The sequence below is a fragment of the Rana temporaria genome, chromosome 5, assembly GCF_905171775.1.
Source record: "Rana temporaria chromosome 5, aRanTem1.1, whole genome shotgun sequence".
Taxonomy (NCBI): Eukaryota; Metazoa; Chordata; class Amphibia; order Anura; family Ranidae; genus Rana; species Rana temporaria.
The window spans coordinates 363,645,149-363,658,886 of record NC_053493.1 but is presented as its reverse complement, the minus strand read 5'-3'; the positions used below and the strand labels follow the sequence as shown (position 1 = coordinate 363,658,886).

At 43.0% G+C, this 13,738-nt stretch overlaps 1 protein-coding gene across 4 annotated transcripts in view; it reads right to left on the bottom strand.

The window, feature by feature from the left end:
- The window catches only part of MATN2 (matrilin 2), a 162,250-nt gene that overhangs the window by 2,714 nt on the left and 145,798 nt on the right, over positions 1-13,738 (bottom strand). For all 4 annotated transcript variants that reach the window (XM_040354754.1, XM_040354757.1, XM_040354756.1 and 1 more), the window contains 3 exons: positions 12,399-12,440; positions 4,314-4,397; positions 1,549-1,635 (listed from right to left, as the gene is read on the bottom strand). In XM_040354754.1, coding sequence (XP_040210688.1) covers positions 1,549-1,635; positions 4,314-4,397; positions 12,399-12,440 — 213 coding nt within the window. The remainder of the gene's footprint in view (positions 1-1,548; positions 1,636-4,313; positions 4,398-12,398; positions 12,441-13,738) is intronic.

Sequence of the window (13,738 nt, the reverse complement as noted above, 5' to 3'; positions counted from 1 at the left end):
ACACAGTTGTGGATGGGGTGTTGCTGGCTTTACAGGGTTAAAACAGTTGGTGGGAAGGCAATACCATTGCAGGTCTTCTGAAGGCAAGGTCTGCCTAAACTGTAAACATTGGGCTAGATTCAGCATTGATTTACGCCGGCGTATCTATAGATACGCCGTGTAAATTCAAAGCTGTGCCGGCGTATCTTCTTTCTGTATTCAGAAAGCAAGATACGCCGACATTAGCCTAAGATGCGACTGGCGTAAGTCTCTTACACCGTCGTATCTTAGGGTGCATATTTACACTGGCCGCTAGGTGGCGCTTTCGTCGTTTTCGGCGTAGAATATGCAAATGACCTAGATACGCCGATTCACAAATTTAAGTACGCCCGGCGCTATTTTTTTACGTCGTTTACGTTAGGCTTTTTCGGCGTAAGGTTGCTCCTGCTATTATGAGGCGTATGCAATGTTAAGTATGGACGTCGTTGCCGCGTCGAATTTAGAATTTTTTACGTCGTTTGCGTAAGTCGTTCGCGAATAGGGCTGGACGTAATTTACGTTCACGTCGAAACCAATGACGTCCTTGCGGCGTACTTTGGAATAATGTACACTGGGAAATTCCACGGACGGCGCATGCGCCATTCGGGAAAAACGTCAATCACGTCGGGTCACCAAGAATTAACATAAACACGCCCCCCTCATCCTCATTTGAATTACGCCGGCCCCATTTACGCTACGCCGTCGTAACTTAGAAGGCAAGTGCTTTGTGAATACAGCACTTGCCTCTCTAACTTACGGCCGCGTAGCGTAAATACGATACGCTGCGCCGACGTAACAATGCGCGCCCCTACCTGAATGTAGCCCTTAGTCTTAAAGCGTTTGTTGCCCTAACACATTATGATCCTGATATGTGCCTGCTGTACTAAGTACTTGTATGAGAAAGTATCCTGTTCTCTTTGTATTGCTTCCTTTATGGGAAATCCCTGGTGTTCCTGTCAGCCCCTTTGTTTTTTTTACAAAAAATTGACCACACTAAGCAGGAAAGGACGACCTGGTCAGTTCTCTAGCTATGCTGAGAACTCAGCCTGCTCTTCTCCAATGAGCAGACTTGTCCTGACATGCCCCCACTGCACAGCCATTCACTGGGAAGATCAGTGTTCTGCTACTTCTCGTCCCTCAGCTCTTATGCAGCTGAGAACAGAGAGAATGTGATTACTTATAAAAAAAAAAAGGGTGAGAAAATAAAAGGAAATTTATAATGTTTTTCTATACAGGTATCTGTCCAAAAAAGTTTTTTTTTTTTTTTTTTCTATTTTAAACGGAATGAGTTTGTTTTACAAGGTGATTTTTTACAATCACTTTAAGCAAACGTGCGCTGCAACAGGCATGCATTTTTGTGCACTCCTGTGCTTTGTGGTGCAGTGTACCAGAAGAAAAGCTACGTGTACGTTTTGTGATCCACTCCTGTGCACGGAATGAATGGGCTGCTCGAAGGCAATGCACATTAGTGCGTATTAACACAATACACAGGAACAAACAAATGCGAATGGGCCCTTTGTGAAAGGATATATTGATGACTTAGCCGCTTGATTTCTTCGTTTGCATTGTTTTGAAATTCCAGTATATTCTTACACTGGCACTGCTCCTCGGATATATCTAGGACAATAAAAGGTAAAAGACAACATATATAAAATTCAATTCATCAACATAAAATCTCTAAAATGTACAGTAGGGTCCTGTGCCAGAGCAATTGATGGGCTCCTATTCAATCACGTGCCTACTCATTTACGACAGATAAAGTGAGTATAGAAAACAATAACTCCCTTTAAAGCGGTGGTTCACCCTGAATAACAAGTTTCTACCATAAAATCCAGCATACTAGCTTGAGCTACAGTATGCCTTTATTTTTTTGCGCCGTACTCACAGTTTAATCCGTTAGTTACGTTTCAGACTCCCCGCGGGGAATGGGCGTTCCTATGCAGAGGGGAACATGATTGACGGCCGGCTATAGCGCGTCACGCTTCCCGAAAATAGCCGGAGTAGGACTCGGCTCTTCACGGCGCTATACGGCGCCTGCGCACAGACTAGGAGCTGACTGCGCAGGCGCCGTGAAGAGCCAAGTCCTATTTTGGCTATTTTCGGGAAGCGTGACGCGCCATAGCCGGCCGTCAATCATGTTCCCCTCTGCATAGGAACGCCTACTCCTCGCGGGGAGTCTGAAACGTAACTACGGGATTAAACAGTGAGTACGGCACAAAAAAATAAAATAAAGGCATACTGTAACTCGCGCTAGTATGCTGGATGACATGGTAGAAAACATTTTTTTTTTTTAGGGTGAACCCCCGCTTTAAGGCCCCATACACACGAGAGAATTTATCCGCGGATACGGTCCAGCGGACCGTTTCCACGGATAAATCCTCTCAAAGATTTCCGCAGATTTCTATGCGATGGAGTGTACACACCATCGCATTGAAATCCGCGTGGAAATCCTCTGGCGATGACGTGTCGCGCCGTCGCCGCGATTATGACGCGGCGACGGGCGCGACGCTGTCATATAAGGAATTCCACGCATGCGTCAAATCATTACGACGCGTGCGGGGAATCCCTTTGGACGGATGGATCCGGTGAGTCTGTACAGACGAGCGGATCCATCCGTTGGAATGGATTCCAGCAGATGGATTTGTTGTGCATGTCAGCAAATATTCGATCTGCTGGAATCCATCCCAGAGGAGATTTCTCCGCGGAAACAGATCCGCTGGCGTGTACACACCATAGGATCTATCCGCAGAAACCCATTTGCTGGGATTTATCTGCGGATGGATTCTATCGTGTGTATGGGGCCTGACTCCCTTTAAAATAATTACATTTTGTTGCTTTACGGCCTGAAATGAAGACAGACACAGTTTTAGTTTTTTTTATCCAGCTGTATTTAGCAAATTCTAACATCCAAGTGAAAGATATAACACCAACATAGACATTTTTTTTTAATCAAAAACAGAATCACAGAGTTGGAAAAAGGATCACCCCCTTCCTAAAAATTACTTATAAACTCAATCAGGTATAGCTAATCACATTCAAAATGGCGCACAAAGCAATTTGACTTTCAACTGTGGTCATTTTTATTAGCTCAGCATGAAAATAGCTTTCCTGGAGCATTTTAGTCCCTGGTAGAGCAACCGAAGCAAACAATCAACTATGGGCGGTAAGGCACTGTCAAAAGATCTCTGGGATGTAGTTGTGGACAGGCACAAGTCGGGAGATGGATACAAACATTTTTTAAAGGCTTTATCAATGCCTAGAAGCACAGTGAAGTCCATTATTAAGAAGTGTAAGGTATTTGGTACAACACAGACCCTCCATGGATCAGGAGAAATGTGGCTGGGGGGGGGGGGGGGGGGTTGTAAGAAACAAGTCACTCCTCAAGAAAGGCCACATGCAGTCATGAGTGAACTTTGCCAAAACGTGCCTTGAAGATTCTGAGGTCACATTGAAAAAGGTGTTCTGGTCAGATGAGACTAAAATTGAATTATTTGGCCTTAACCCCAAACTGGGAGGCCCGAGCTACCAACCGCCACATCCGCCGGCTGGCCCGGAGACCGTTACAAAGCCGAAATTAGCGTTGATCGGGTCTCGGATGTCACAACGTTGCTTTCGGTTTACTCGAGAGCCGACTGCACCAATTTTCAAAAATCAAAAAGTATTAAAATACGATGATCTTGGCTTTTTGAATACTTTCAAGTGCAGAGGAGGGGTTTGGGGTCCTATAGACCCCAGATCCCTCCATAAAGAGTACCTGGCACTGCCTATTACTATCACAAGGGATGTTTATATTCCTTGTGATAGCAATAAAAGTGATCAAAAATAAATACAGTGTAAAAGAAAATAAACAAAAAAAATAGATTTTTAAGTACCGTAGTTTGTCATCATTCCATGAGTGAGTGCAGTTTTAAAGCATGACATGTTATGTATCTATTTATTCGGTGTAACATCATCTTTAACATTGTACAAAAGATTTGGGCTAACGTTGCGGTTTTGCTTTTTTTCTTTTCTTAATTCATTAAAGTGTATTTCTTCGTTTGAAAGGCCACTGTGAAAATACAGTGTGACATAAACTATTGCAACAGCCGCCATTTCATTCTAGGCTCTCTGCTAAAAATATATATATATGTTTGGGGGTTCCAAGTAATTTTCTAGCAAAAAAATACGGATTTTTATCTTGTAAGCAACAAATGTCAAAAGAGGGCCTGGTCTTTAAGGGGTTAAGCTGCATCCACCATACTGTTAAATAAAATATGGACTACAATAAGATAAAATACAAATACATGGAATCTCACCTTCTGCTTGTGTAGTGAATTTTAAGGCAGACATTGAGCAGGAGACTGTGATTTCACCATTCTCTTTGAACTCAGAAGTTAATTCTGAAAGATAAAAGGTAAGTGTGTACCTCTGCGCTGTGATAATATAATGCTCCAAATAAATGAAACCTCATGAAAATAAAAAATAGGTATCAAATAAAACCACTTGAACTCTCCTCTGTTATCTTATCAGTCCATGTACACAGGGTCGTTTATAGTCATTTCTAGGCAGTTGAGTTTAGAAGCATTTTTTGGAACGCAAAACAATGGGTTCAGAACAGATGTTCAGAGGCATTTAAAAAAGCCAAATGCCTGTAAACGCGGTAACTTGCGCTTAGCAGCGTTTCGTTTACAGACGTTTTTCATTTTAACAAAAGCCGTAAACGCGGCTAAACGGATGTTTTTAGACGCCGGTTTCTAACTGTCATGTTAAATCGTTCAGGAGAGGTTAAACGTCCCGTGTACATAAAGCCTTATGCCCTTTACACACGATCGGTCCATCCGATGAAAATGATCTGATGGACCGTTTTCATCGGTTAACCGATGAAGCTGACTGATGGTCAGTCGTGCCTACACACCATCCGTTAAAAAAACGATCGTGTCAGAACGCGGTGACGTAAAACACAACGACGTGCTGAAAAAAACTAAGTTCAATGCTTCCAAGCATGCGTCGACTTGGTTCTGAGCATGCGTTTTTTTTTAACCGATGGACGTGCCTACTGACGATCGTTTTTTTCTATCGGTTAGGAATCCATCGGTTAAATTAAACAAGTTGTCTTTTTTTTAACCGATGGATAAATAACCAATGGCGCCCACACACGATTGGTTTGGACCGATGAAAACGGTCCATCAGACCGTTCTCATCGGTTTAACCGATCGTGTGTACGCGGCCTTACTGTGTTTCCACCAGTATAGACAATGTTGTAGTAAAGCGGGGGTGCCCAACCAGTAGCCCGGGGACCACATGTGGCCCGCGCAGCCATCCAATGTGGCCCGCGCAGCCCTCCGATGTGGCCCGCGCAGCCCTCCAATGTGGCCCGCGCAGCCCTCCGATGTGGCCCGCAACCTCCTGCTCTGGCATGGAATAGAATAGAATACTTGTTTCATTTTGAGAGCCAGCGCTGAGAGATTGTGAGCCGTTCTGGAGTGGATTATATCGGTCACTAAGCAGCTGCTGTTACAGGCTTGGTAAAAGCCTCATCAAGGTAAGAGGCTGGTACAAACATCTTTACACCGAGGAAAGCCTGCCTTTTGTATGTACAAGCATGGGCACATCTCAGCAGTTTACACTGAATTAACCACTTGTGGACTTTATTATTTATGAATGGAGCACAGATGCACCCTGCACTTATATGATTGAATTTACTCTGGACTTATATTTAATATTTCATTTTTTATTACTGTACGATTGTGCACTGGACACAGCTATTTATTTATTTTTATTCCCATTTCACATTTTGTCTTTATTCTTCTATATATTGGATAATTATATTTTTCTTTAGATCCTATTTTTTATTTTGACACGCAATACGTTTAACCCTTGGGTTTGGTTCATACGGACACTTGCACTGCAGGACTATTTATTTGGTTTTGTTTGATCTCTCCTGCATGTTTTTTATTGAGCATTTTTTCAGGAATTTGGACTTCAATTTTTCACTTATTTATTATCATTTGTTGATTATTTGCACATTGCACGTTCTTTGGATGAAGCACTTTAAGGAATTGATTGCACAGTATATCTTATTGTTCTAATCACTATATGTTACTCATTGATGATGATTGCCAGCATCCCATCTATATTGTGCTGTCATTAGGCACATCTGTCCATTTGATTTCAGTATTTATTCACTCGCATTACCTTCCACATCTAGCCATTGATGCTGGGTGGTAACTTTGGTTAAGACCTAGAGTGGAACACTATTTTACCTCAGCAGGGGATGGACGCACTCTTATGTTATTTTAGTCGTTATTGGTTTTAATTTGTTATCAGCTTATTCTTCATTGCTTGCAAGCGCCACTACACCCCCCCATTTTAGAATAGAATACTGTTATTGAAGGTCAGTTTATTACTAAAATCACAGTGTATATATGGGCGAATCTGTTCTGCAGTGGTTACTGGTCTACTTTCAAACTGAACCGAAGATGCAGAGCAGTGCACCTGCGGGTTACCTGCACTGAGCCATACACATTCTGAAAAATGCACCAAACATGCAGAATACAATAGAAGTCTATTGCAAAGTTCAGGAAAGCCAAAGGTACTCTGTGTTGGTAAATCACAGCGCATCAGTGTGAAAGCAGCCTTGGGCCCCATTCATTGGATCAGTCTGACCCAATTGGACCCTCCATTCACCTCAAAGGAGTGGCAGATGTAAACCGACTTGTGTCCTACTACCTCCAATCTGATCTTCTAAAAAAAGTAGACATGGACTTGCCAATCCGGTAGCTCCGTTTATGTGGCCCGCGACCGGTTACCAAGTCGCTTGAGTGGCCCTCGCTCTTCAAAAGGTTGGGCACCCCTGTAGTAAAGAATGTAGTTGTGCAAACTCCGTATTATGTGTATCATAAAATCATATACAATTCATACACTGTGCTGTAAACATATAAGTGCATATAGTGCAGTCCATCTAAAAGGTGCAAATGAATAGCTTCCAAAATATGTGACAGTTTATAATCCAGCGGCGATGTGTCGAAGTAATCACTTATTCCTAAATATAGTGCTTGTTAAGTGAACATACAGTGCCTTGAAAAATTATTCATACCCTTTGACATTTTCCACATTTTGTCATGTTACAACCAAAAACGCAAATGTATTTTATTGGGATTTTATGTGATAGACCAACACAAAGTGGCACATAATTGTGAAGTGGAAGGAAAATGATAAATGGTTTTCAAACTTTTTTTACAAATTAATATTGGAAAAGTGTGGTGTGCATTTGTATTCAGCCCCCTTTACTCTAATACCCCTAACTAAAATCTAGTGGAATCAATTTCCTTCAGAAGTCACCTAATTAGTAAATAGAGTTCACCTGTGTGTAATTTAATCTCAGTATAAATACAGCTGTTATGTGAAGCCCTCAGAGGTTTATTAGAGAACCTTAGTGAACAAACAGCACCATGAAGGCCACGGAACACACCAGACAGGTCAGGGATAAAGTTGTGGAGAAGTTTAAAGCAGGGTTAGGTTATAAAAAAATACCATGGAGCACTGTTCAATCCATCATTTAAAAATGGATAGACCATGGCACAGCTGAAAACCTACCAAGACATGACCGTCCACCTAAACTGACAGGCTGGGCAATGAGAGCATTAATCAGAGAAGCAGCCAAGAGGCCCATTGTAACTCTGGAGAAGCTGCAGAGATCCACAGCTCAGGTGGGAGAATCGGTCCACAGGACAACTATTAGTCATACACTCTACAAATCTGGTCTTTATGGAAGAGTGGCAAAAAGAAAGCCATAAGAATCCCCGTTTGTAGTTTGCGAGAAGCCACGTGGGGCACACAGCAATCATGTGGAAGAAGGTGCTCTGGTCGGATGAGACCAAAATTTAGCCTTTTGGCCTAAAAACAAAACGCTATGTGTGGCGGAAAACTAACACTGCACAACACCCTGAACACACCATCCCCACCGTGAAACATGGTGGTGGCAGCATCATGTTGTTGGGATGATTTTCTTCAGCAGGGACAGGGAAGCTGGTCAGAGTTGATGGGAAGATGGAAAGAGCCAAATACAGGACAATCTTAGAAGAAAACCTGTTAGAGTCTGCAAAGGGCTTTAGACTGGGGTGGAAGTTCACCTTCCAGTGGGACAGCGACCCTAAACATACAGCCAGAGCTACAATGGAATGGTTTAGATCAAAGCATATTCATGTGTTAGAACGGCCCAGCCAAAGCCCAGACCTAAATTTAATTGAGAATCTGTGGCAAGACTTTAAAGTTGCTGTTCACAGATGCTCACCATCCAATCTGACAGAGCTTGAGCTATTTTGCAAAGAAGAATGGTCAAAAATGTCACCCTCTAGATGTGTAAAGCTGGTAGAGAGATCCCCAAAAAGACTTGAAGCTGTAATTGCAGTGAAAGGCGGTTCTACAAAGTATTGACTCGGGGGGGGGGGGGGCACAGAGGTGTCACCAGGAGAGGGATAACACACCACTATGTTTATCTATGTTCATTTAAAGGGGTTGTAAAGGTAAACGTTTTTTCACCTTAATGCATTCTGGTGAAAAAACATCTGCAGATTAGAGGCCCCCCGAACCCCCCCTTTACTTACCTGACCCCTCGAAAGTCCAGTGCCGTGAATGCGCAGGCTTCTCGGCCATCTTCCCGGCACATTCATTGGTTGATTGAAAGCAGCGCAGCCAATGGCTTGCGCTGCCATCAATCACATCCAATGATGCGGGGGGGTGGGCCAAGTGATACAGTCGGCAGCTATGCCCGCCGACTGTATCACGGGAGCGTGCCCGCAAAAACTCAACACCATGCAAACTCGCATGAAGGTGTTAAGTCCTTGCGGGGGGAGCTGAGACAGCCGCCGAGGGACCCCAGAAGACCAGGTTCAGGGCCACTCTGTGCAAAACAAGCTGCACAATGGAAGTAAGTATAACATGTTTGTTATTTAACCACTTAACAACCGCTGAACGTCAAAAGACGTCCTCGACTTTGTGCGGTGATATCTGAATGATTCTGTGCACAATAAGAATGATCAAAGCGGCAGTCCCGCTGCTTGGTCGTTGGAATAGGCAGCGGGAGGGGACACCCCCCTCCCGCCGGCGCTGGCTGGGGAAGCATAGAGATGACTGGTGACCAGATGGTCACCAGTCATCTCTATGACCGTCGGAGGCCCGGGCGCGACGTTATGACGTCACGCCCGGTACCCATAAGTAAACAAAGCTGCAATCGCGGCTGTCGGCTTGAGATCGGTGAATGTTTTTTCACTGATTTTGGGCTAACTTTACTGTTTTGTTATTTTTTAATTCATGAAACCGTTTTTTTTTCCCCAAAAAAAGGCGTTTGAAAAATGATTGCGCAAATACCGATGCGAGAAAAAAAATTGCAATGACCGCTATTTTATTCCCTAGGGTGTCTGATAAAAAAATATATAATGTTTGGGGGTTCTGATTAATTTTCTAGCAAAAAAATTGTGATTTTTACATGAAGGAGAGAAATGCCAAAATAGGCCTGGTGGTCAAGTGGTTAAAAAAAAAAAAAAAAACTTTAGTGATCCTTTAACAAGAACTGTACAGTATTTGGAAATACGTGATTACTTCGACACATCAACGCTGGATTATAAACTGTCACATATTTTGGAAGCTATTAATTTGCACCTTTAGATGGACTGCACTATATGGCCCAGATTCACAAAGACTTACGACGGCGTATCTCCTGATACGCTGTCGTAAGTCTGAATGGCAGTCGTCGTATCTATGCGCCTGAATCGGCGTATCAGGCTCATTTGCATAAACAAATGAGACCTGAACGTAAACGGCACCTAGCGGCCGGCGGCGAATTACATTTTAGATCCGACAGTGTAAGTGACTTACACCTGTCGGATCTTCAGCGTATCTATGCGAAAATTATTCTAGGAATCACTCGCATAGATACGCGGGTCAAAAAACAGAGATACGACTGAGTTTCCTGAGATACTCCGTCGTAACTCTTCTGAGAATATGGCCCTATGTCTTTAGTTTTGCCTTCAGCAAGGGAAATGCATGCTCTATTGGGTTGAGATCAGGTGATTGACTCGGCCATTGCAGAATATTCCACTACTTTTCCTTCAAAAGCTCCTGGGTTGCTTTTGCGGTGTGTTTCGGATCATTGTCCATCTGTACTGTGAAGTGCCGTCCAATCAACTTTGCTGCATTTGGCTGAATCTGAGCTGACAGTATATCTCCAAACACTGCAGAATTCATCCGGCTGCTTCTGTCTTATGTCACATCATCAATAAACACCAATGACCCAGTGCCACTGGAAGACATGCATGCCCATGCCATCACACTGCCCCCACCATGTTTTTACAGAAGATGTTGTGTGCTTTGGATCATGAGCTGTACCAAGCCTTTTCCACACCTTTTTTCTTCCTATCATTCTGGTACAGATGAATCTTATATTTATCCATCCAAAGAATGCTTTTCCAGAACTGGTCTGTCTTTTTAGATGTTTTTTGGCAAAGTCTAATTTGGGCTTTTCTATTCTTCAGGTTTATGAATGGTTTGCAACTTGTGGTGAACCCTCTGTATTTGCTCTTGCAAAGTTTTCTCTTGATAGTAGATCTTGACAATGATACGCCCACCTCCTGGAGAGTGTCCTTTGCTTGTCTGGATGTTGTGACTGGGGTTTTCTTTACCATAGAGAGGGTCCTGCGATCATCCACCACTGTTCTGTGGATGTGCAGGCCTTTTTTATGTTGCTGAGCTCACATGTTGCTGCTATCTCTCTGATAGATTTGTTTTGTTTTTTAAGCCTTACAATGGCTTGTTTCACTTGCATGGACAGCTCCTTTGAACGCATTATGTACATTAACAGCAATAGATTCCAAATGCAAATACTACACTTGAAAACAACTCCAGACCTTTTACCTGCTTAAACCGGGTGTTCACCCTAAAAATTTTTTTTCTTTATCTACCATACAAACTAGCATACTAGCGTCAGCTACATTATGCCTTTTTTTTTTTTTTTTGCGGTGTACTTACGGTTTAATCCGCAAGTTTCGTTTCAGATTCCGGCCGGGAAATGGGCGTTCCTATGAAGACGGGTACATGATTGACGTCCAGCTATGGCGCGTCATGCCTTCCGAAAAAAGCCGAAATAGGACGCGGGCATATACGGCGCCTGGGCAGTCAGCTCCTAGTCTGTGCGCAGGCGCCGTATAGCGAAGTGAAGAGCCGAGTCCTACTCCGGCTATTTTCGGAACGTGTGACGGGCCATAGCCGGCCGTCAATCATGTTCCACTCTTCATAGGAATGCCCATTCCCCGCGGGTGTCTGAAACTAAACTTACGGATTAAACCGTAAGTACAGCACAAAAAAAGGCATACTGTAGCTGATGCTAGTATGCTAGTTTGGATGGTACAAAGGTGTGTTTTTGGGTGAACCTCCGCTTTAATTGATAAAGAAATAACGAAGGAGTAGCCCACAACTGGCCATGAAACCACTTTTGATTCAATTGTCCAATTAATGTTGGCACCTTGAAAAGGGGGATGGCTATTCTTAAAGTGGTTGTAAACCCTTACAGACCACTTTTTACTACAGGTAAGCCTATAATAAGGCTTACCTGTAGCTACCCCGGATATTATTATTATTATTATTATTATTATGCAGGATTTATATAGCACCAACATTTTACGCAGCGCTTTAAAATATAAAAGGGAGACAATACAGTTACAATACAATAAAATACAAGAGCATTAAGAGGGCCCTGCTCAGAAGAGCTTACAATCTAATAGGGGGGGCAGGTGGTACAAAAGGTTGTAACTGTGGGGAATGAGCTGATGGAAGTGGTAAAAGATTAGTTGGAGACGTGATAGGCTGCATGTTTAGGAGATATCCCCTGTATCGGTATGTGCCAAAGTCATCGACACATGCGCACTGAAGCAACGGCACATTCGTGCCATTGCTTCAGCTAGTGTGCCATTACCGGCGGCTCACATACCCATGCACGGGTGTGCTCGCCATGCACAAAGGGAGATACGCAAATATGTGGCCCCCGCAGAAAAAAAGCCCAGTCCAGTGAGGCCCCATATTTGTGTTCGGTCGGCGTGAAGGGGTTAAACCTGAAATATATATATATATATATATATATATATATATATATATATATATATATATATATATATATATATATATATATATATATATATATATATATATATAAAAACACACACACATACACACCACCACAGTGTGCATGCTGTGTAAGTGGATCGTGTTTTTTATTATTGAACTTTTGGATATAGTGAGGAAGGCTTAAAACCTCTGCCAAGTTTGTATTGCTGGCTGAGTCCCTTACAGTACAGTGTGGGCTTGTCCTAGAAGGACTTGGCCTTACATACACATACTATAGCACTCACCTTCATTAGATATTTCAGTATTGACCTTCCAGTTGGTCCACCCTGAAAGAAAAATAAGTGTGTCTGTTACTTATTATCTGTCCAAATGTTTTCTGATTTTCAGGTAGCTGAACAATTCAAATTGGCCCCTGGATGGCTCGCCAATAATGGGAAGTTCTGTCTAATATCAATGTTAGTCACTGTATGACATCTTCTGATCCACAGGGAACCTATAAGGTTAGGCAGATTATTGCTGTCTTTTGTAGTATTTAAAGCTCATCTCCAGGCACACCGTTTGTGATACAGTAGGTAGATCCTTTTTCAGGTTTTTATTGCTGTCTGTGTCCTGTCAGGGAGATTTCCCCTCACTTCCTGTCCCAGTGACAGGGAGTCATAAGAACAGGAAGTGATGAGAAATCCCTAAATGATGATAGAAGCGGCAACATCTTTTTGTCCTGTGATTTACGTGGCTTAGTTAGAGACCAGCCATTCACAGAGACATGAAGCCCAGAAGCTTGCACTTTCATGGCACCATATTCCTACCCTGAGGTTAAACACCTTAACCAAACCTCTATAATTGATGACATTTTTTTTACACGTTGCACTTCATAAATTTGGAAATTATTCATAAATCAGTGAATTGCTGTGCCTAATGACCTCCCTGACCAAAGAATTGGTCATGTCAGGTCAATGATAAAAATTCTGCATTTAAAAAAGAAATATGGCCAAAGTGTTTTTGGTTGTGCTTCTCTCATGGGTTACAGGAGTATGCTTACTTTTGCTCTCCTGTGATCCACAGTCAGCTTATATAGGGATTTTGCCCACTACCAGCTAATGTCACAAAGCCGCGCCAGGCTTAGGAAGGATCCGGACAATATTGTCAGGATTAACCCAGCTGCCTAATTAACAGCTAGCCCCGCCTTTCAGTGCATGGGTGAGAGCCTGGGGCAACCGATCCCACACCTTGCCCAACCTGGCACTCCAGTGAGCACTTGAGGGGCAGAGCAGAGGGCCGGTACTGACAGTTACTGCTTTCTACTCAAATGAAGACTGAGGGCTGAGCAATTAGTGGTCGTTTGATCACTCAGTTCTTCGTTTTAGAGCTAACATGGGACAGCTGCATCTCGACATGGATGATGGAACATGGAAGGGAGTGTGAAGCTTTGTTTTTCACATATCCCATACTCAGTGGCGTAACCAGAGTTATGGGCGCCCGGGGCGGAATTTTTTTTTCGCCCCCCCCCCTTATATAAACATCCACGTTTATATGTGCGTAAACGTGGGGGACTTAAACATTTTGGAGCTTTTTTTTTAAATGTACTTATTTTTTTTTCACTCTTTTTTTTACACTTGATGTCATT